This window comes from Callithrix jacchus, chromosome 3 (assembly GCF_049354715.1).
Source record: "Callithrix jacchus isolate 240 chromosome 3, calJac240_pri, whole genome shotgun sequence".
Lineage (NCBI taxonomy): Eukaryota > Metazoa > Chordata > Mammalia > Primates > Cebidae > Callithrix > Callithrix jacchus.
In genome coordinates this window covers 177,855,281-177,880,241 of record NC_133504.1, presented here as the reverse complement: position 1 = coordinate 177,880,241, position 24,961 = coordinate 177,855,281, and the positions used below count along the sequence as shown (strand labels likewise).

At 41.6% G+C, this 24,961-nt stretch overlaps 1 protein-coding gene across 26 annotated transcripts in view; it reads right to left on the bottom strand.

Annotated features, from left to right (window-relative positions):
- The window catches only part of PROM1 (prominin 1), a 153,367-nt gene that overhangs the window by 42,114 nt on the left and 86,292 nt on the right, over positions 1 to 24,961 (bottom strand). For all 26 annotated transcript variants that reach the window (XR_013533183.1, XR_013533182.1, XM_078367477.1 and 23 more), the window contains 7 exons: positions 24,285 to 24,490; positions 16,044 to 16,164; positions 15,150 to 15,213; positions 14,162 to 14,251; positions 8,879 to 9,096; positions 6,309 to 6,383; positions 3,254 to 3,317 (listed from right to left, as the gene is read on the bottom strand). Coding sequence is in view for 24 of the 26 variants with exons in the window: in XM_078367477.1 (XP_078223603.1) it covers positions 3,254 to 3,317; positions 6,309 to 6,383; positions 8,879 to 9,096; positions 14,162 to 14,251; positions 15,150 to 15,213; positions 16,044 to 16,164; positions 24,285 to 24,490 (838 nt within the window). In the remaining 2 variants the exon portion in view is untranslated. The remainder of the gene's footprint in view (positions 1 to 3,253; positions 3,318 to 6,308; positions 6,384 to 8,878; positions 9,097 to 14,161; positions 14,252 to 15,149; positions 15,214 to 16,043; positions 16,165 to 24,284; positions 24,491 to 24,961) is intronic.

Sequence of the window (24,961 nt, the reverse complement as noted above, 5' to 3'; positions counted from 1 at the left end):
TGACCAATATGGCAAAACCCTATCTCTTCTAACAATACAAAAATTAGTCAGGTGTGGTGGTGCAAGGCTGTAACTCCAGCTACTCAGGAGGCTGAGGCATGAGAACCGCATCAACCCAGGAGGCGGAGGTTGCTGTGAGCTCCTCCGCTCATGCCATTGTACTTTAGCCTGGGCAACACTCCCTCTCAAAAACAAAACAAAACAAAAATAATTCAGGAACAGAGTAATTCTCCAGTCCCATTAAAAAATAAAACAAACAAACAAAAAACCCAAGTGAATCTGGGTGATATTTTTGTTAACATTCTACCTGAACAGATACAAATTGAGACTTCTTAGGAAGTACAACTGTGTCTTTTCTATGTAAAAATCAATAGTAGTCTCTGTGGCCAAACAGTTTCTTTTGCTATTAGTCCTAATTTCTCAGACAGGAGTTAAGTTCAAAGAAAACCAGTTCTCTGGAAACTGTCCATTACAACAGGTCCTAAAAATCAAACTGACCTGGGGTGCAGGATTTCACCTGAACCAGTGCTCACACGAGTTCTGAAGCTGGCTTTATCCAAGTGATTCTTGATACACACATACTAAGAACACACTAATCAGTTAAAAGCCCACTGATCCTCCAAGAGAGGGAAATCTCTTTGCAGCAGCAGAGGCAAGATTAGCAGTTCTTGAAATATTATCCTGATGCTCCCAGTGAACTTCAGGTAGAGGGTAGAGATGGTAGCTTGGTCCAAAATGTAATCACATAAAAATGTCAGGAAACTTTTTTTTGTTTTGTTTTTGAGACAGGATCTCACTGTATTGCTCAGGCTGGAGTGCAGTGGCACAATCATGGCTCACTGCAGCCTCAACCTCCTGGGCTCAGTGATCCTCCCACCTCAGCCTCCCAAGTAGCTGGATCTACAGGTGTGTACCACCATGCTTAGCTAATGTTTTATGATTTTATTTTTTGTAGAGATGGGGAGATGGAATATTACCACGTTGCCCAGGCTGGTCTTGAGCTCCTGGGCTCAAGTGATCCTCCTGCCTCAGCATTCCAAAGTGCTAGGATTATAGGAGTGAGCCACCACACTGGGCCCTGGAAACTCCTGAAAGTTTGTTTTTCACATAGCTGTGACATCTAGAGATCAAAGACATAGAAGGGAGCAACAGAGTGTCAGGTGTTTGGATTGACTCGTCAAGAAAGGACTGTTACTCCAGGGCGGCTCACTGCCTTCTCCAAATGGCTCTTGTGAAAACACCTGAGGATCCTTGGCCGAAATGACTCAGTGGGTTTCTTGGTTACTTCTGAGATTTTGAGAGATCAGGAATGTAGCCTTCCCATCTTCTAGGAGTAGCTCATATAGCCCCGGCCTGCTTCTCAGCCTGACTTGCCCTCACACATGACATGACTCTGAGACCTTGCTGCTCTGGCGACTCTATGTGGCTGGTGCCCTCCCTCGGCATCTACCCTCTTCAAGCCTCTCTCCATGTCCCTTTTTCCAGACAGCCTCCCACTACCATCTCCTCACCTCGTTTCCCTGGCACATACCTGATCAAGGTGCCAGGGTGTGACAATGGGCTTGTGTGCACATGGCTGGCTAAAGGACAGGCAGAACTCACACCTTATGCATATAATAGCCCAGTCCCTCGCAGAGCCTGGTACACAGTCAGCACTAAATAATTTTTTGAGGTTGGAATGAGACAACCTAAATACAAGAGCTAAGGACATGAAACTAAACTCCTGCTATCCAGGCTGACAGAGCGGCACTGGCCCGGTCCTAGGAAAATGCTGGCTTGTGCTCAAGCACGACACCATGCACCATGGGCCACACTCACACATGCAGCACACTTTGCTGCATCAGACTTACAAGGAAGGGCTGCACGTATGGGCAGCAGAGGTCCAGAAAGGGGAAATCAAAAATTAAACACAGACATTAGTGAGCAGGTGGCTGTCAGATGTATAGCATGCATCAGCCTACAGACATTAGCACATGAAAGTTCGAACCCTGTCCTTAGTATCTTAATATTTTTAAGTGGACTCTTATATTATACAAAAGGAAATCCACAAAACATCTAAAGAGATATGTAGCAGAATAAAACACTTGTTCTACTCAGACTCTTCATAGGTCAAAAAACACCATTAGGGAAAAATAATCAAATATCTCTAACATAATATTTTAAAGCCACTTACCAGATAAAAAGCAGCATTAAAATGATTTTGACAAATAAATAAATGATAGCCTTACACAGCTTCAGAGGTTTCCTGTTTCTTTTCTTTTCTTTCTTTCTCTCTCTTTTTTTTTTTTTTTTTTGAGAGGGAGTGTGGCTCTGTCACCCAGGCTGGAGTGCAGTTCAGTGCCACGATCTCTGCTCACTGCAACCTCCACCTCCCGGATTCAAGCAGTTCTCTGCCTCAGCCTCCCAAGCAGCTGGGGTTACAGGCATGTGCCACCACACCAGGCTAATTTTTGTATTTTTAGTAAAGACAGGGTTTCGCCATGTTGGCCAGGCTGGTTGGAACTCCTGACATCAAGTGACCTACCTGACTTGGCCTCCCAAAGTGCTGGGATTACAGGCGTGAGAGACCGCGCCCAGCCCAGAGATTTATTCTCCAAGCAAATAACCCAGGTTGTCTCCATCCTTGCACAAAGAACTGCTTCCACTGTATTCTCTCCCACTGTATGTTCACCCCAAACTCCATAACCTGAATGCAGCATGATTCAGTGATCTGAGCAGAATCCTCTCCAAATTGATTCTGTCTCTCCAAAATTGTAAGCAACCTTAGAAGCCTAAAATACTATTACATCAGCATCAGTAGACAGATTAAAATCTTCCCAATAGACAAAATAAGTCTTTTTGCACAGTATTCCTTTACAAAGTTTGATTTTGTTTGTCTAGAAAATACAATAATCTACAGTTTTTTCTTCAGTAAAAATCAGAATGAGTTTCTAAACTGGCTGCCATAGGATCTGAAGGCACACACTCTGGGGACCTGGAGCACGCCGTGGCCCTCAGCCACGTGGCAGCTGCCGGCGGGGCTGGGTGATGATCATCAGTGTTCAGTAACAGGTTTGTTCTTGTTTTTAAATTAATGTCACTGAATGAAGTGACGTGATTCTAAAGCTCTGATATTCATTTAGTTTTGATGGTTTTAATGAGAAACTGTTTCTTTTTTAAGAGGAAAAGAACAATGCAATACTTGGTAATACATTTCTCCACACTGACCTTCCAATCAGAGAGACACAAAATCACCTCAAACTATGAATCTCACCTGCTACGACAGACGTGGTTTGGCTTTGTACTCTGCCAGGTATATCATTAAGGGATTGATAGCCCTGAAAAAGATTTCAAAATAAATGGATGTACACAGAACGTTGAAGACTAGTTGACTAGTCACTCATTTTGCAACTTGGTATGGGTAGAGAAGTGAAATCAAAATGCAACATTCATCATAAGGCTGAAATGATCATTATATGGCCACCAAGAGCCTAAAAGAATCCCCTTTAGAGAGCATTATCTTTAAATTATATTAAAGATCAGGTTAGAAGTTATTCACATAGAGCGGCCCCATAATTTTAAAGTCAGCATATTTACACAGAGCCTGGGAACTATGATGGGTACATACATCTGTACCAGTGGTTCTCAACTGGGAGAAATGTTGTTCTCAACTGGGGTATGTTTAGCGAAGTCTAAACACATTTCGGTTATCACAGTTGTGGGGTGCTGCTGGCGCTGTGTGGGTGGAGAACGAGGATGCTAACGAATACCCTACCACGCACAGGAGAGCCCCCACCACTAAGAGGCATGTAAGGTGTCAGCAGTGCTGAGGTTACGAGATCCTGATCAGTACAATATGCCACATGCAGACAGAAAGTGAATTTCTAAAAACAGAATCTTCGTTTCTAATTAAATATAAAATTAGAGGCCGGGCACAGTGGCTCACGCCTGTTATCCCAGCACATTGGGAGGCCAAGGTGGGCGGATCACCTGCGTTGTGAGTTCAAGACCAGCCTGACCAACACAGAGAAACCCTGTCTCTACTAAAAAATACAAAAATTGGCCAGTGATGCATGTCTGTAATATCAGCTACTCGGGAGGCTGAGGCAAGAGAATCACTTGAACCCAGGAGGCAGAGGTTGCCATGAGGTCGCACCATTGCACTGGGCAACAAGAGTGAAACTCCATCTCAAAAAATAATAATAATAATTAGAGATATAGTCAAACAGAAAAAAAAATTATGTCCCAAAACACAGTTTACAGTGGATACAAATTGTGGTGAGGATAAAACAAAAACAGAAAACAACTGTGACAAGCAATAGGGCTTTGGGGCTAAACTTATGAGAGGGAAATGCCATTATTTCCGAAGAATTCAACTAAACCTCTAGCCTTCCCTCTGGAAGAGGTTTAGTGGGTGTTTCTTCACTGTCTGCTGGTGTACTTAGCCGTCTGCCAGGGAAAAGTAAAGCACTTTCAACCTTCATAAGATTTATGGCACCAGCCAGTTTCCGCCTTAGCCTAGTCTCCTCCAAGGCTTGTGTTGGTTTTCTGTGTTCCTGCCTCCTTGACATTCATCTGTGTCTGGACTTGCAGATGTCATGGGGGATTTCGCAGCTGGAAGGTGTCTTACAGATTTCCTGGTTCAATGCCTTCATTGAACAAATGAAGTCACGCCAGACCAAGAAATTTTGAATAACTTGTTTATGGAGCCACTTACTTTGTCAGTAAGTAAGTGTCTAGTAAACACAAGGAGTGGATAAGTGTCTTACCCATTTATGCTGAAGTTGAAAATTTTTTGGGAAAAATCAGAACCTGACGATGATGTTGGGCAGTAGGATATCAATAACTCCCACGGCTTAGCGTTCCAATAATGGAACACTAGGCATAAATGGGTTAATAGAGATTTGAGATTGTTTACCTCCATGCTAAAAGACAGAGTCAAAAATAAAATGATTCTCTCCTTTTCCCATAGACCCTGGCACTCTACTGAATCATAAGCTATAAAGAAATATTTATTGCATACTCAGTATCTATTGGTTGAATAAACAGCAACATTTGGTAAGCTACTGGGGAAGTCAGGGTATTCCAGACCAACGTTGTCCCTGCCTTTTGGGGGGTTTACAGTCCAGTGGTGGGAAAGGAGATACTGAAGAAATAATTACAGTTATGAGGACCTTAACAGAGAATATTTCCAATGCTGTAAAAATGTATTAAAAAGGGTTTGACCTAGTCAAGAACCCCAGGAAAGCCCTATTTAGAAGGTGACAGATGGACCGGGTGCAGTGGCTCACGCCTGTCATCCCAGCACTTAGGGAGGCTGAGGTGGGTGGATCACCTGAGATCAGGAGTTTGAGACCAGCCTGGCCAACACGGCGAAACCCCACCTCTACTAAAAATACAAAAATTAGCTCAATGTGGTGGCGGTCGCCTGTAATCCTAGCTACTTGGGAGGCTGAGGCATGAGAATCGCTTGAACCCAGGAGGCAGAGGTTGCAGTGAGCCAAGATCGTGCCACTGCACTCCAGCCGAGGCAACAGAGCAAGACTCTGTCAAAAAAAAAAAAAAAGGAGAAGGAGGTGATATATGAAGCTTAAAAAACTAAGTAGCAGCCAGGTGCAGTGGCTCATGCCTGTAATTTCAGCACTTTAAAAGGCCAAGGTGGGCAGATCACTTGAGGTCAGGAGTTCAAGACCAGCCTAGCCAACATGGTGAAACCCTGTCTCCACTGAAAATACAAAACTTAGCCAGGCATGATGGTGCACACCTGTAATCCCAGCTACTTGAGAGGCTGAGGCAGGAGAATCACTTGAACCCAGGAGGCAGAGGTTGCAGTGAGCTGAGATTGCAACAGAGTGAGATTCCCTCTCAAAACAAAACACACGAAAGGAAGTAGCTAGGCTACTAGGAGGGAGGAAAGAAGAGAGTGCCGAGCAGAGGAGAGAGCATGTGCAAATGCGTGAAAGTGGGAAAGAATGAGAAGAAAACCAGCATAGCTGACCCACTGGCAGAGGGGGACAGCATTTCATATTAGAATCAGCGTGGGGTTCAGCATCACACCCACTACATTCTGAAGCTTAGGAAAGCAGAGGTCATCTTCTTCTTGATCTCTCCTGGTCTTAGCGTGGCACTTTAAACATAATAGGTGCTTAACAAAAATTCTGGGAACTGGAATGATAAACACAGTTGCCTGGAAGGTCTAACTATCATTCTTATTACCAACCCTTCTCTAGAATTTCACTGCTTTTTTGCTGTTTCCTATTTTCTTCAGTACTAGTCCACCCTTTAAAAGGATATAAAACCAGTGATTGTATTTATTCCAAATAACATACCTGTTGGACCAGGCCATCCAAATCTGTTCTAAGAACGTTATTCACATTGTTAAGTTCTGCATCCACAAGAGGAAGCTGAAAATTTATGAAAGAAAATATAAGATGAGGTTGTTACCTTCAAAACAATTCCTCATGACGAAAGAAGTCATCGTATATCCAAGTCCCAAAGCGTCTATACTATAGGGTACAGTCACAGTTTATATTTATTTTTCCCAAATAATACTCTATTATTAGCCACGTGTGGTGGTGGGTGCCTTTAATTTTCTTCTATTTCAGTGTACATGGTTAATAGACTAGGCGTATCATTTAAAACATTTTTTAATTCTTAAAAATAATACTCTATTATTTGGCAAAAACACAGCTCAGACCCTCCTTGGCAAGCACTACTTTTTTGATGTCTGGAGGTCTCTTGCTATCATCAGCTAAAAAAATGAGGCAAAGAAGCTGGGTATGGTGGCTTATGCCTGTAATCCCAGCACTTTGGGAGGCCTAGGCGGGTGGATCACGAGGTCAGGAGTTTGAGACCAGCCTGGGCAATATGGTGAAACCCTGTCTCTACTAAAAAATACAAAACTTAGCCATGCATAGTGGCATGTGCCTGTAGTCCCAGCTACTTGGGAGGCTGAGGCAGAAGAATCACTTGAATCCAGGAGGTGGAGGTTGCAGTGAGCCAAGATTGTGCCACTGCACTCCAGCCTAGGTAACAAAATGAGAGTGTCTCAAAAATAAAAAAAATAAAAGGCAAAGAAATTTAACACAGATGTAATATATAGGACCTTACAATTTCAAATACTAAAGGCAGTTCAATAAAAGTGTAAAAACCTTTTTAAAGTCACTTTTAAAATCAACGTAGTCAGTGTTTACACTGGTGAGTAATCTGGAATCGTTTTTCCACTTATAGCATTATACGTGGATTTGAAGTGCTCTAACTCTTACCAATACTGGAACAAATTTCATATGCCTCTGACATGATATCCAAGAACCTAATGTCACTACTATAATATTTCCCTGAAAAATATGAGTAACTTTAATCCCTTACTGAAGATCATTCTACAAAATAAATGGCCTGTTCAAAAATGTCTATGTCACAAAAGAAAAGACACACTCAGAAACTGTTCCAGATTAATGTGAATGAATAGAGACATGACAATAAATGACAATGTTTGATCCTGGGCTGGACCCGGGACTGGGAAAAGAGAAGACAGTTATAAAAGGCATTTTTGGAAAGATCAACATTTGAGTGGACGCTGTTGGTTAAATGTTAGTGTCAGGTCAATGTTATATACCCTAATTTTGATCATTACATAATGATTATGTAAAGGTAGGAAGGTCACTGAAATATTTGGGGGTAAAAAGGCATGATGTCTGCAACTTATTCACAACTTGCCATTTGAGAAAAGAACAAAATGCACAGTATTTTATGCATATTAAATGATACGAACAGACAGATAAACTGATAAGCTATGATAAAGCAAATGGAGCAAAATGGTGATCCTTGAAGAATGTGGCCAGAGGGTGTGAACAGGGATCCATGCACTCATCTTGCAAGTTTTCCACATGTTTGATAGAACATTATAAATAAAAAGTGCTCCCCAAAAGGATCTATCTCAAACAACTCAGATGCAACTAAGCTCTAAAAAACTCTTCAATCAAAAAGATTACAGTGATATTCAGACACAGATGTTGCATGTGAAATGTTTGAAAAAAAAAATGGAATGAAATGTAAAAGTGAGAAACAGTATATCTATAATAAAATGTTACTTTATATAAAATGTGAGGTAGCCATGCACGGTGGCTCATACCTGTAATCCCAGCACTTTGGGGAGCTGGGGCGGGCAGATCACTTGAGGCCAGGAGTTCGAGACCAGCCTGGCCAACATGGCAAAACCCCATCTCTACTAAAAATGTGAAAATTAGCCAGGTATGGTGATGGGTGCCTGTAATCTCAGCTACTCAGGAGTGGCTGAGGCAAGAGAATTGCTTGAACTCGAGAGGCTGGAGGTTGCAATGAGCTGAGCATGCCACTGCACTCCAGCCTGGGCAACAGAGTGAGACTTCATCTCAAAAAAAACAGTGAGATGGCTATCTAACTAAATAAGTCAGACATCATTAACAGACACGGTCATTTTATCAACATCTCAGAACTTTATATATTCAAGTTGTTCCAAATAGTTTTTAAAAAATCTTTTCTTTGGGAAAATGGGGGTATTTTCTTCTATTTTAGTATACATGGTTAAGAGACTAGGCACATCATTTAAAATATTTTTTTTAATTCTTAAAGGCCTACATGAATATATCCTGTTTCCTTTTTTCTTTGTAAAGCTAAATTAATTCTGATATGTTTCATTCAATGGCACAGAACTCCCACAAAGGGGTTCCCTTTTACCCCTTTGCTCCTGCTGTGGTCATTCCAATATGGTGATCAAATGACCCAGGAAGGCTGACAGAGGACAGGGACTAAATGTTCTTCAAGTCAGGCCACCGTGCACTGGATAGGTCACCCACACTTAGCCCTGCCCTGCAGTCCCCAGCATGCTGCCCTTGACCATGGCATGTTCATGGCGGCTCACCTGCCTGAGTTCAGGGTTGCTACTCAGCTGGTTTAGAGACAGTCTGATGCTGTTGCAGGTTTCACTTGTTGGACGCACAGAGCACAGAGGGTCATTGAGAGAGCCCCGCAGGCTAGTTTTCACGCTGGTCAGACTGCTGCTAAGCTGGGTACTTTGTTGGTGCAAGCTCTTCAACGTGCTGTTCATGTTCTCCAAGGCCTCTTTGGTCTCTTTGATTGCTGTAGAAACACAGCCTGCTTCAGAACAGACATGCAAGTCCCTTCTCATCTACAAAAGTGTGTCTAAAGGGACTTGGGATGGACTGGTAAATGACTTTAGATAGCAGTAAGGAGGACACACTGCGAGGGGCAGTCTGGGAGGGGAATACAGGAGCGTTGCCATGCTGTTCTAACAGCTGTTCCCACCAGCTCCACTCTCCCGCTTGAGGTCTCTTTCTAACAAGAAGCCGGGGGCGAGCACCAACCTGGGAGTGTGAGGGGACACCTCAGTGCAGCAGTAACTGGCCAGCAGTGGCCAGCAAAGTCACCACCACCCAGCCTCAGAGAGGTCAGTCCAAACAAGCCAATCCCAGCAGTTTAAATGCACATCAAAATGGATTACACGCCCAGACATACTTTAACTTTGATTATTCTAAGAGTTGAAATCAAAACTAGCACAGTAGTTAAGTGCACGGTTTTAGTTTCAGGCAGGTCTAGGCACACATCTCAGCTTTGCTATTTGCTGTGTGATTAAAAATAGACTCCTGATCCGCTCTGAGTCAATTTCCTCATCTTCAAGTTCTGAAACACCACCGTATTCATCATGAAACAAGGGGATTAGATCAATCAGATGAAAATGCCTCAAAGGCAGTGGTCTGTTTAAATTTGGAAGCCCCACCACCTAGGAAACAGTCTCAGACAGATAGTCCCCAACTAACAATAGTTCGATTTATAATTTTTCAGCTTTATCATAGTGGAAAGCTATATGCATTCAGTTAAAACCGTACTTCGAAGTTTGAATTTTGAACTTTCCCCAGGTTAGTGATATGGAGAAGGCTGTGACTGAGTCACAGAGTCACAGGCTGTGACTCTCTTGCAATGGCAGAAAGTCACAGCTCCATCAGCCATACAATCAAGAGGGCAAACAAGCCGTATTCTACAGTATATTAAAAGCATCTTCAACTTATGATGTTTTTAGTTCACCCTGGGTTTATTAGGATGTGACCCCATTGTGTACGTGGAGAGGCATCTGTACTAAGAAATCCAGAATAAGTGTGTGCTATCCTGATTTCTCTGGATGGTGGAGCTGCATACACACAACTAGGGAGGTAGGGAATTATAACTTTTTCCTACAGTGGTTTAAAGCCACAGCCGTAAAAGATATGAAATTTCAATTAGAGATTGTTCTTCTTCTAAGCAAATAAATCTTCTTGGGCAGGTCTTTGCTCTGTGGCTCACAGAACAAAGCGTGGAGGATCAAGCTGCAATTGGGTGTTTCAAGGAAAAGTATGAATGTCCTTAAAAACTGGCTTCCCCACCCTTTTCTGGCAGCCACGTAACACATAATACTTGAGGGTTCAAACCACACACACACACACACACACACACAGACACACACACACACAGACACACACACACACAGACACACACACACACACATACACACACACAGACACACACACACAGACACACACACACATACACACACACAGACATACACACACACAGACACACACACATACACACACACAGACACACACACACATACACACACACAGACACACACACACAGACACACACACACACATACACACACACAGACACACACACACATACACACACACAGACACACACACACAGACACACACACATACACACACACAGACACACACACACAGACACACACACACACAGACACACACACACACAGACACACACACATTTAAAAAATGTTTTTGTGTTGAGTCTAGCCAAAAGCAGCCCGAGGTTGCACCCCAGTTTTGCTTGTACCTTGCTGTAGCACATTTGGCAGACTCACTTCTCAGGACCTCAGTCTCATCTATAAAGCAGGGAGTGGGTTGGGTCCCCTCCTGGTTACTAGAAGAGTCTGATTCTAGGCTGTATCCTAATAGCTTGTGGGACTGAGCTCTTAGGCGATGGCATCCGCCATGCTAACTAGATACTGCAACCTAGCTTTGAGGATGTACCCAGAGATCTGGGGAGGCTGCCAGAATTACACTGTATCCTCCTTGACCTCAAATTTCTATCATTTTACCAGGATAGAAAAGCTTAAAATCTGTTTCAAATAGTATTTTCTCTTGAATTTCAGTCTAATCATAGCTTAACAATATTTAAGATGATAATATTTAGAACTATCAAAGAGCACCCTGGAGATCAGTTTTTCATCTCGCCCACCTATCATCCAGTTTTATTGGGGAAGCATGAACCCTGGTATCTGGCTTATCACAGAAGCTCAGTAAATACTGACCACAGCCAAATAAAAAGAACTCAGCTGCAAGCAGAACTACGCAGAAGAATGCAAACAGCATGCTAAAACACACTTCACACTAATGTTCTGTGGTTTGCTCCTCACAGCCCTTTTCACCTTGACTTCAAAATGTAAGTTATCTTAAGGCTAGAACCACCACCACCACCAACAGAGAATGACAGATATGAAATAAAGGCATGGCCCAGGAAATGTGTATTAAGTGCTGTTCATAGACATTCTAGGCTATGGATAATACTCTGTCATGTCACAGGGAGGACTCAGAAGTAATAAATACATGTTTTCCAAAAGCTTCAAAGCATTTTATGTCTATGAACCATTAACTGGGTTGTAACTCTGAGGGTCCTTCCCAGCCCACGAGGATCATATATATTATGAATCTGAAGTAAGTGGAAAAGGTATCTCAGATTCTCAATTTCAGTGAATTAACTTTTACTAGCCCATAGCATGTTTCCTTTATAGTTCCTGATCTGCAGCCCAAACATGATTTGCACACCGAACTGACTGCATGTTTCTGCTCTCTCCAAAACCCACTAAACGCATAGGGCTGCAAAGTATTTTTAGCAAAAAAAAAAAAAAAAAAAAAATTGCTTGAGTAGTTTATTAAGCATGTTTTAAGAAGTTCTGGCAACACCAGAGGCTAAATTTTAACTTATTCAGGCTGAATTTTAGAAAAGAAAAAAAAAAAAAAAGGAACTTTAATAACACAGGAGGCACGGAAGAGAGAAAGAAAATCTGTGACTTATCTTTTATCTAAAAAGTACTATAATTTAGTTGTTAAAAATTGTGAGGACATTGGACAAAATGTAAAGGTATGCATCAACCACACTGCATCATTCACAAACTTTTGCCCAGCCTTCACCGTTACTCAATTTGCGGCTGGAAGAAATCTTGGATCTCTTCAATACGGGAACATAATATATGTGATCTCTTCAACATTATAATCACATAATATATGTGATCTTGGTGGCCCTGGAATTACTCCCAGAGTTACAACCCAGTTAATATGTTATAGACATAACATAAAATAAAGACATAAAATGCTTTGAAGCTTTTGAAAAACAAAAAGATCTTGTTCAATATTGTGAACGTGCTGATGCACGAGGTTTCTGGGCTGCAGGGATGCCTGGCATCATCTGTGGCCATGTGAGCACTTGAATCCCAGATTTCCAACTCTCCCTCGAAAGGTGCACATGTTGCTTCCTCATGGATGTCACCACAGCACCCTCCCTCTTCACACTTTTCAAGGTACTAAGTCCCATCTAGGGTGGTCCAGGTAACATAGACTTTCACTAGAATGGGATCTGAATCTCAACTCCACCACTTCCCAGCTGTGCAATTGCTATGAACTGAGTATGAATCCCCCATTCATATGTTGAAGCCGTAACCACTCATGTGACCTTTAGGGAGGTAACTAAGGTTAAATAAGGTCGTAAGGGTGGGTCCCTAATCCAACAGAACTGATGTTCTTATAAGTAGAGGAAGAGACATCAGAGACGAGTGTTCCAGACAGGCAGTGAGACTGGAATGACGAACAGGGGCCCGGTGCGCAAGGAAAGGGGTGGGAGAGGGAGGGAAGGAGAAAGGAAGAAAGAAGGGAAGAAGGGAAGGAAGAAAAGAAAGGGATGGAGGGAAGGAAGGCGAAAGGAAGAAAAGAAAGAATGGAGAAGCCACATGGAAATGGCCAGGTCAGGAAGGCAGGAGGCAACAGTCTCTGAGGTCATATCCCTGCTCTGGGCCTCAGTTTCCTTGCCTGGAAGAAAGTGATTGGTAATGAAGAGAACAGATGTCTAGAGAAATCTAAGGCATCGACAGCAGGGGATGTCGTTCGTGATGTTGTTGTCGATGCTGAGAGTGTTATTGTTGGCTGGACCCTTTGCATGGTCAAGGTCAAGGACAAGGAAAGGCCTTTCAATTAGTTAGGACTTATCACAACAACTCCCGGCCTGTTCTGCACGTCCTCGTTTCCGCACATTTGTCTCAGTTGTTGAACTATATAAGGAGTGCCAAAAGGAATGGGAATAGTTTTCCAATTTCCATGCAATTCTCTTCTTTAAGGACTATGTTCTCAGGAATGCTAGTTCATGAAAATAAAAGTCATATTGGCAAAATCAACATTTTACATAGATGTAATTGTCCTCTCCGTTACGTACCTAGCAGGGACGTTTCTCTCAACATCTGGAAGGGCCTGGGAGGTCTTTTGTCATTACAGTGGAGCACACAGTTTATTAAAATTGGTACATCTGTCACTTGTATCATTGACCATGGAGGCTTAAGATACGTATATATACTCCTTGCTTCTAAGCTTCGCTTTCACGAAGGAAACATGAATCAATTGCCTTCGGATGACCTGAATGTCTATAGGTTACTTGTCTTCTTTATTAGGGGTCAACAAACTTTTTCTATAGAAGGCCAGATAGTAAATATTTTAGGCTTTGTGGGCTATACCGTGTTCCAACGACTCAACTCGGCCATCACAGCATGAAAATGGCCACAGATGATATCTAAACAAATGCGTATGGCTGTGTTCCAATAAAACTTTGTTTACAAAAACAGGTGGTGGGCCCCTAACAAATTCTGCCCCTGTCATCTCAGACGGCAACAGCTTTGGCAGAAGCTTTAATAAAGAACACAACCAAGCTATTGTAACACAGCGTCTTGATCTGAACTGCCTGCATGGCCATGGAAGCTGGCTCTCCCCAAGCCAGCTCTCAGGGAGCAAGGAAATAGTGAGTGAGGCTGCCACGCTCAGGGACTTCTGGGTGAAACTTTCTTTGGTCATTTTCGCCTGTTGCTTACCTGTTGCCATGGACTTAATCTCATCGAGAACAGGGATGATGTTGGGTCTCAGTCGGTCAAGAATTCCGCCTCCTAGCACTGAATTGATACCTACATGCAAATGAGCACAGGGGATGGTGAGGGTGGCCTCTGCTCGTCTCTCCACCCCAACCTCATTCTCTCCACACTGCCTCAGCCTCTCCTGCTGCGAAACCCATCTGCATCCTGGACCCTGTCTAGGGGTCGACTTGTGTATGGAGATTTCTCTTCCGGGTATCCGTACCAACTGTCCCCCAGGGAAAAATTAATCACTACAGACTCACAGACCCAGTATTCACTTATACCAGGAACGTGGTGTCATCATCTTGGCCAGTATGTAACTGCCTGTGTCTCTGATCTCTTTGGCTAGACCGGGGTTTGCACTGGGACTGCACTCTGGGTGGGGAGGGGAGCTGTTGTGCGCATTATGGGATGTTTAGGGGCATCCCTGGCTTCAACATGCTATATGTTGGTAGAAGCGTCCCTACCCCACCTTCACTTCATTGTGACAACCAAAAATGTCTCCAGATGTCACCAAATGTGCCAAATGTCACCCTTCTGGTTGAGAAGTAACCTTGGCCTTCAGGGTTGAGCCCTCTCCACCTGCCATTTCTGATGCCACTGGTTTCTCTGAGGAGCTCACTGTGTCTGTGCAGGGCACCTGGCAGGAAAATAATCTTTCCCTCATGAAGGAAATGGAGAATGGCCACTTGTGACTACAAGAACGCTAACGCCTTCCAATGAATGTAAAATGAAAAAACAGAAAGTCCCGCTGCCTGTGGAAAAGACGCCCTCCATGAGTGCTAGATTCTAATCGCCGAGTAACAAATGGCACACTGGCAATAAGGCTAGGGAATCATCTGTCTTCCCCCGGCTTTCACGTATGTAATTTCTTAGTTCAAGTTCTATGAGAGATGAATCAAAACAAAGAAACCAAAAAAAATGTGAAGCAACTTTAAATTTTACTCACTGTTCAGATCTAAGAACGCCTTGTCCTTGGTAGTGTTGTACTGGGCCAATATATATTTGATTTGCTGAAAAAGAGCAATCTGTGAAACCTCGCCTTCTAAGGTCCAAAGGCAATGCAAGGACAAAAGAGATTTAATATACAAAAGTTATCCTGTATCAGAACATTTTGAGGTAACCAAGTTCTTAGAGGCTTTTCTGCTTTCTAACATGTTGGTACCATGAGCATCACAAATTTAGGCTGATTCCTGCCCAGACACTTTTTAAAATAATGTCCTGAATAGGCAAATTCATCAACATGCTTCTGGAATACAGAAAAGTACATCTGGGGAAAAAAGGGGAACTCCTCTCCCATCCCCACCCTTCAACCATCCCATTGCCCTTCTCTGAAGACAATTTGTGTGTCCATGAGTATATGTGCATGTGTGTATGTGACACAGAGAGTGTGTGTGTCCTTCCCAAGAAATCTGACATACCAATGCAGACATTAGCAAATGGGTGTTTATAAAGCAGGATGGTTTCATTGCAAGAGTAACTTTGTACAAGTGATGGAAAGTTAACTGTACCGCCAAAAAGAAAGGACAATGGCACCCCAAAACTTTTCTTTTTTAAAAAAATCATGAGAGCCTTAAAATGATTAAGTCCTTTTATAATACACGTTGTGATGTTATGTTATATCTTAATAAAATAAAAACCCCAATTCTGAAATTCGGCTTTTGTACTCTCAAAAATCACTTTCTGGGCCTTTATTTATTCATCCAGGACATTAAAAGATAACACCAGTCTATGCTGATTCACTGCGTTTCTAGAAGATTTGAATGAGATTCCAAATATATACAGGAACTCCAAAAAGCCAAAAATATAAAGCATCGTGGTACACACAGATGACAGTTTTTACCTCTGGAGTTTCATTCAGGAGAGTTCGCAAGTCCTTGAAATTGCTGTCTGCCAGTTTCCGACTTCTTTTGATCCGGGTCCTTACCTGGTGATTTGCCACAAAACCATAGAAGATGCCAATGCTGTAGGAAAAGGCAGAGAGAAGGAAGCGCACTTACTGCGTGGTGCATGGTTCTCTGTCCAGGTCCAGGCAGCTGAGCAGGAGTAGGGAGAGGTCCACAGAAGGACTGGCCTTTCCTCTCCCCTCTCCTGCCGCAACCTTCCCATTGCCATCCCACAGTCAAACCACCACCTTTGTAGAGGCTACAAAACAGGACTCAGTCCTCTCAGAGGAGGCAAATCTCCATTTAGTTCCAAATGACTCTCATCAATGGAACAATGTTTACAATACATTGTGGAGGAAATAGGTGCAAAAAGGTTGTAAGGCAGCATGCATGAACCAGTCCCATTCCTGTCCTTATGTGAACGTGTGTGTACGCCCTCCCATAGGCGCACATGCACACACACACACACACACTTCTGTTTCCCAACTCCCCAAAGAAGTCTACAGAAAAAAGCATCAAAATGATAAGAGTACTTGAGCCTTCTAAGGTTTTTGGTTTCTCTAATTGTCCGTTAGTGCCCTTATTGTCCAGGTTGGAAAGAAACATGAGTTACTTTAGCATCAAAATGCACATACAACAGAGCACCTGTGTATTATTTCATCCACAGAAAATGCAAAAACAAGTAAAACGGTGGTGCCAGAAGCCCGTGGCCATGCTCAGAGGAGGGGTGGAATGGCAGAGTATTCACTTCATGGACATTTATGCATATGTACTTGGGAAAGGACACTTTCCTCCATGTGAAATATACTTCAAAAAAAGGTTCAAAAATGCCATATGAAAGGCATCTTGCAGGAAAGTGTTCTCTACGTGGAAAAAAAAAACACGACTTTTTCAAGCCATCTAAAATGTCTAATGCAATACCTTTTAAGAGCTCTTAATGTTGACTAGTTACTAATAATCATTTGACTTAAAGTAATTTGACCAATTGGCTTGCTTTTGTGCCAAAGCCCTTGAATATTAAAACGTTAAATCACAAGGTGCTAATTGCCAAGGTTCTGTTGGACTTGGCCACTAGATGGCAGTAAGGAAATACATAAACATAGCGGTACTTTTTACCTACAGAAGCAAGCAACACACTTGCTAGTTTGTAATCATCCAATGGAAGATGTAGATATGGTTTTAGAACTAAGTTTTGCAAATAACAGACAAACTTTAAAAAAATCAGATGGAGAAAATTAATACAGTGCCTTCTTCAAAAGCAATGCCTTGAGGCATTATTTGTGCATATATTTACAGGTAGAATGACTAAACATCCCATGTTTGCACCTAAAATCCCATGTCCCCAGGAAACTTCTCCATCCTGGGTAATGGGAACAGTTATTCACCCCACTTATGGTATAAGTATATAAATACATCCCAAGGAGCATTGGTTCATTACTGGTTTCGAAACATACTTTCCCATAGCAGTATAATATTGGTCCATTTGGTTTTCCAAAATGATCCAAAAAAGTCTATAAAATGCAATGTTGAGGAATATGTCTCATGATTAGCAAGTTGCAGTGTACTGAGTACTAGACTAGGAGCACAAGATGTAGGTTCTAGGTCTTGTCCTACCACCACCGCACTGTACAAGCCAGAGAAAATCACTTTCTTTCTGTGGGACTCCAGTTGGTATCTCCAAACTGAAAAGATCAGTTTAGATCTCTAGGTCTAATCAGGCAAATTAGATCCAATCTAACTTAGATTAGATAAGTGCTTCTCAAGCTGCAAAGGAGAGCAGCACTGGATGTACACGTTCTCTAAGATTTTAAATTTGGGTTAATTCTGATGATAATCTTTTAAAATAAATATTAACAATATTATGTGCCATTTGGAATGACCACCTTATAATTTGTCCTAAATTGCATTGGTATTTTAAGCCAATGCACTATAGCAATAAGAGTTATTAAATGGGACACTCCTGCCAAAAGAAGTAAAATGATTCAAAATAACGATTTTGGAGTTTTGTGAAGAGGCGCGCGCGCGCGCACACACACACACACACACACACACACACACACACACACACACAGAAGTTGAGTCACAGCAATACACCTGGAGCTTGCTACCATGCCAAATTCAAAACATTCTAGACCATGATGAGTCAGGATTACTACCCGAACATACCCGATGTTCACAGTGGGGTCCCTTGCTCTCTCTTCCCATCACATCCAAATTATTTTATTCACTCATCAGCTTCCAGATATAAGAAGCCAAAGTGAACTTGGGAGAAAAGAACCAGTCCAAGTCCACTTGCACTTGACCCTAACTGACCCCTCCACCCATCCCCAGAAGGGAGAAGAACCTCCTTGCCTTGAACTCCCAGAGGCTTTCCCTTTAATTCTGATGGGGCATTTCTCACTTCACACTCCAATTTGTCTTTATTCTTATCTATGTTTAATTTTCCCAAGAAGAAGTGGGAACTACTTCTTTGTTAACTTTGCATAATGCAGTCTTGTCCACACTGGGTGCTCCATGAAGGTGAGTGTAAGGGTCGGGCTTTGGTTTCATTTGGCCTATTTAGAAGACTGGCCATATGTCTGGAGTGAGAGTCAGAAACTGTCTTCGTGCTTTATTGAATAAATGTCCTTACTTACAGATCACCAGTCAACGAGATGAATTACAATACCGCACTTCAATATAACACTGAATTTCAATGCTATACATTTTGAAAGACCTGTATTTCTACTAATCAATAATAGGTCTAATTAAAATTAAAGCATTGATTTAAAAAAAAACTGTACTAAGCTGGTTGTGGTGGCACGTGCCTGTTGTCACAGCTACTTGGGACACAGAGATGGGAGATTCACTTGAACCCAGGAGTTCAAGTCCAACATGCTCAATATAGCAAGACCCCATTTTAAAGAGAAAAAGGAAAGAAAACTGTACTAAGCATAATTATAGAGTAGAAGTTAGTGATTTTCAAACTCATGCGCAGAGTAAATTTTGTATTTAAATTCAAATGCCTATGTAAGCTGGCAGAAAGCATTAAGGAGAAATTGGGTGGCATGGGGCCATAGATGCCGGGAGATCAGAGGTGCGCTGGAGGAGCAGCTAATCTGCAGGTCTCAAAAGTGCTACCATGATGGCAGATAAGTATCACCATATCTTCCCATTATCCACAAAAATCTAGGAATCTGGATTCTTATGTGAAATCTCCCAATTTTTAAATATTAACAACTAATCAAAGAAAGATTTAAATACTTTGAAGACCAACTGATGGTCTCCATTTGCAGTCTCAAATTTAAACCTTTTCAAACACAAATAGAGAATAAAGAAATTATGCTTTGTAGTATTGATTTAGACATTCCCTGTTGCTCAATGTCTTTTTTGAGCAAAAAAAAATAGTATGTGAATAAATATTTTTATTTTTAACAACCCCCAGTCAATTATTAGAATATAAGGATACTAAGAGACATTTACCTAACACAAAAAGGAAATAAAATTTCAGTGAATGTCAGTTCTCTGGCATTTGACATAAATGCCTTTAAACAATCAAAAACATGTGCTTTTAGGCAGTACAACAAAATCTCTTGGAACTTTTTAGCGGGAGATAGGAATTTTTATTTTTCTGGCCTTACATCTTCTATATTTTCTTATAGAAAATTCAGTTTTCTCAAATACACACTTACAAGCAAGTAAACTTTTTATAGAGTAAGACTAAACCTTTCTTTTAAATCTTAACTTGAAAACTTGGAACTTTATTATTCTTACCAGTTTCTACTGATTCAGTAAAATGAGTCAAAGCCAAGTAAATGCTTTCAGCCTGTAACTGGTCTCTTATTTTAAAACTATTTTACATTTAAACTGTTAAGTAACCAGACCTCACTCACATGAAGAAAGTTTCATGATTTTTCAGGACCGCTATTGTAGCTCAATCTTTTTTTTTACAACCTTGCAGCCTCCCAGTCAGGAATTAGCAATCACATCCTAATATAAAATGAACTTCGAAAATAGCCAGCTTCCTGAAAATGGCTCGGATTCAATTCACTATAGGAATTATTACCAAGTCTGGCTTATCATACTTAGAAACTTAGAAACATACAGAGGAAGTTAAGGTATAGTTGTTCTTTTTAAAAAATAAAAAAATAAAATAACCTTTTAGAAGAATGCAGCAGTGACAAGCAAAAAGAAAGGCAGGAGAAGAAACTTGGCTTTTTCTGGAGTAAGACCCATCTGCTTAGCAGTCTACAGTGAGAGGTGGAGATTCGATCTTGTGCTGATGATCAAACAGACTGTGTAGACATATGTCAGTGTCTACGAAATTCTCATATTCCACAGCTGCTCTGGGAACACTCAGAGAAAGAACATGCCCACGTAGATTCCACATCTGCTAGGGAATCTTTCTCCTTAACACCTATGTCTTCCCTCAAAGAAAAGTTTAAAATAAAGAAGGATGCTCAAAACTAACTTGACAGCTAACTTCGTTTAATTGTAAACATTTTGAACCACAAAATGAAATTGAGTAGAATAAAAGGCAGATGAACTGCTCTGGGTTTCTGAAAGAATTTTTTTTAAATCACATACAAAGGCTATTTCTCGATAGTATCCAATCTCCGCTGAGGTCAATGTCAGCCAGAGGCCCTGCCTTAAACAAGAGGGAGTCCACTCTGCTAGCTTTTCTTTCTGCCTTACAATTTTGTTGACATTCTTTCCTTCTTATTTTTATCTAATCTTCTAATTTTGTTGACATACTTTCTTCTCCTGTCTAGCTACTCACAATACAGAAAGGTCTTTAATGCTCCTGGCTAGCTTTGATTACTTGCAAACAGTATGTAGGTATTACTCAACTCATGATGTTTAAGATATAAACCAGTGGGAGTTTCAAAAGGAAGCCATCAAAATAGTCACCATAAATCAAAAAGTTCATCAGAATTTAAAGTGAGAAAAAAATTACATATTACTCTCATTTAAGCCTATTTATAACTAATATATAAATTCAATGTGCTACATGAAATCAAATTTGTTTTAGTTTTGTCACAATATCAAACATCTGATCAACTTCGGTTTAATTATTTAAAATCTAAAATTACAATTTTCACATTAATATTTGACTTGGGTGGGAAAAAATTGTTTTAACTGAATATGTAGGTGGCTATAGAATCGCAGCATGCTTTTTTTTTTTTTTTGAGACAGAGTCGTTAGCCAGGCTAGAGTGCAATGGCGTGATCTCGGCTCATCGCAACCTCCGCCTCCTGGGTTCAGGCAATTCTCCTGCCTCAGCCTCCTGAGTAGCTGGGATTACAGGCACGTGCCACCATGCCCAGCTAATTTTTTGTATCTTTAGTAGAGACGGGGCTTCACCATTTTGACCAGGATGGTCTCGATCTCTTGACCTTGTGATCCACCCACCTTGGCCTCCCAAAGTGCTGGGATTATGGGCTTGAGCCACGGCGCCTGGCTGCATTTTTTAAAAGAATTTTCTAAATTAAAATATACTTAGAAAAAAACATATTGATTTGATAGGTATGAATTCTCAAGAATTAACAAAATGGTAGTTTTCATTTTATATATAAATGGAAGCCACGTTTATTTTTCACTTTGTAGCTTTATTGATGATATATTTTGGCATTTTCAACATAGTATAAATAACTCAATCAGCTGAAAGTGAACTATAACAATCATAACACGTAATTATATATAACACAAATGAAAGTTCGATTTTTAAAAAGAAATCCAATGTCGTGGCTAGGCACGGTGGCTCATGTCTGTAATCCCAGCACTTTGGGAGGTCAAGGCCAGCAGATCACTTGAGGCCAGGAGTTTCACACCAGCTTGGCCAACGTGGTGAAACCCCATCTCTACTAAAAATACAAAAATGTGCTGAGTCTGGTGGTGCACGCTTATAATCCCAGCTACTCAAGAGGCTGAGCCACGAGAATCACTTGAACCCGGAAAGTGGAGGTTGCAGTGAGCCAAGATCGCATCACTGCACTCCAGCCTGGGTGACACAGAAAGACTCTGTCTCAAAAAAGAGGGTGGGGGGAAGGAAACCCATTATTACACATGTAAACATTTATTCAGGTAAATAAATACATTTAATAAAGAATTTTCCTGAAACTACACTATATATATTGACATCAAGTGAAAATTATTAACCTGTTAAATAAGTAATCACTCTAACAACAAGTCCCAAGGGTAGTATTTTCAGATGACGCGTTCATATCTGAATCTCATCTCTGAGGTCTAGGATGTATGGAACGGGTACCATGGCTGTGCAAGTGTCCAGACAAATGCGGCCTGTGAGTTTCAGGCTTACAGAAAACACACAAGGGATCCCTGGTGGGTCTGACAGGTTTGGGCTGTAACTGACATTCTTCTGGTAGCTGGAAGGAGGGATCTACCCCTACGGCTAGGAGTCTGTGCATTCCTTAGAGCATAACAAATGCAAAGCAGAGACACAGGGACATATGGAATGACCACTGACCTGATCCCAAACTGCCTCTCAAGATCAAATGTGAAAAAAACAGTAAGTATCAAATGATTTTTGGAGACACAGAGAAAGACAGTGACAGAAAAATACAGAGGGACAAGGAGAGACAGGAAAGAGAGGGAGAGATTGACAGATAGACATGCCCACACCCCAATCTCATGGAGAGAAAACAAGTAACGCTCGGGCCAACCGACAGTGCATGAAGTCAGCTAACACATTCACTTGGATCCTCTTTACATACATATATTGTTAAGGTCTATTATTCCACTATTAACAGCAAAAGTGTGTCTTTGCTTAAATAATCACTGCCCTGGACTAAGTGGTAATGCATTGGCCTTTGTCTGTCGTGAAGATTTTTTTGGTCATTGTTCAAGTTTTAGTTTAGTTAATTCAATAGGTAATACCCAAGCCTGGTACATATTCAAAAGAGACAAAGAGCCCAGCTACAGCAAGAAATGAGTTTCCTTCCTTCCCTCACAACCCTCAATTTCCTTTCCAGCGGCAACCACTACTGCCAGTTTCTTGTCAACCCCTTCACATCCCATCCGCTCTATAAAAATATGACCAAGTGCTTGTGTCTCCTTCCTGATCTTTTTTTTTTTAACATAGCTATCGTGTTCTGCACATGGTCTGCAACCTGCTTTCTTCACTTCATCTATCTTAGTGACTGTTTGGTGTCAAGTCCAGAGCTGCCCAGTCCTCTACGATGGGGACATTCCAGTGAGTGGCCATCCTAAGCCATACATCTTATCAGACCCCTGCTGGTGGCCACACTTAAAGGCTCTCCTTCTTGGGTTTGCAGCTAGAATCTAACTCATAGCACTTACTGTTTTCTGCTAAAATTCCTGAATATCACTTCCTTAGTGAAACTTGAAAAAATCTTACGGCTACCGAGCACACGCAGCATTTGGAGAAACAACAAAGAGAAGCTGTTGGGCAACCCTCGCTGTGCCTTCATGCGGCACGCACTTTATTTCTGTCCCTGCATAAAACGGTGGAATGAGTGAGGAAACGTGGAATGATAACCAAGCATCATAACAGGGGAACACTATTGTGGTGCACATTCTTCAGATGAGCAATCTAATCTGGATGTGAAAAAAATGTCATCTTAAAAGCAGTGTATTTCTGAACAGCCAGTCAAATGGAAAACTTGAAAGCAGCAAAAGCTGCATCAGAAACACCCTCAATCGTGAAGTGTGCTCCAGACTTCCAGAGAGGGTAGTGGATTAACAGCAAATATGAAAAAAATGGGTTTATTATTAGAAAGTCAATTGCATTCTACAATATTCTCAGATTTCCAAATTCAGGGACTGCATCCGTCCACCAAGAGTCCTCTGGACTCAACCAGCAAATCGACTCGCAGATCCATCCCCTTCCTGCATGCTGCCTGTCTGCAAACAGCTAATTAAGAGGAGTCTGCTGCATTGGGAGGTAAATGCTTTCTGCAGTCCAAGATTTCTCAGAATATCTTCCAGCGGAAAACAATACCGAAGGGCTGGATCATCAGCTCGGTCAGGGCAGCTTCATTACAACGCTGATGTCTGGTGATAATGAGATCCTTATCAAACACTCTAGACAAGCACTTGTGTTTTCCCTTTCCTGTTTTGTGGGTTTTTTTCATTGTTGGTATTTTGTTTAGTTTTAAACTCATGGTTTAACCATTAAAATATGAGACGTTCTGCATCAGCCTAAAACACAATGAGTTGTTGTCCAAGATTCTACTTGCCTTATTATTACACAAATCACCAAGAGGGAGATTGCAAAGCATTTCCTCAGGAAGGGCCCATTTTCCTTCTGTCGCTGGTGCATTTCTCCACCACATTTGTTACAGCAACGACACATACAAAAGAAATACCCCACCAGAGGCATCAGAATAATAAACAGCAGTCCCAGGAGAGAGCACAGAATAATCCCTGCTTCATAGTAGGCAATCTGCAATTCAAACAGAAAAAACAGCACACATTATAACATGAAATAATAAGTAAAACATTCCACGGTGTACGTGGTTCCTTTTTGTTGTTGTTGTTTTTTTTTCCTGAGACAGAGTCTCACTCTGTTGCCCAGGCTGGAATGCAATGGTGTGATCTCCGCTCACTGCAACCTCCACCTTCTGGGTTCAAGCGATTCTCCTGCCTCAGCCTCCGAGTAGCTGGGATTACAGGTGCCCACCATCATGCCCAGCTAATTTTTGTATTTTTAGTACAGATAGGGTTTCACCATGTTGTCCAGTCTGGTATTAAACTCCTGCCCAAAGTGCTAGGATTACAGGTGTAAGCCACTGCTCCTGGCTATGTACTTTTTTAAACCTATCTGCTATCACTAACTGAATCTGAATGTGTGTTTTTTGTTGTGGTGGTGGCGGGTTTTTTTTTTTTTGCATTTTGAAGTCCTTCTTGAAACAGA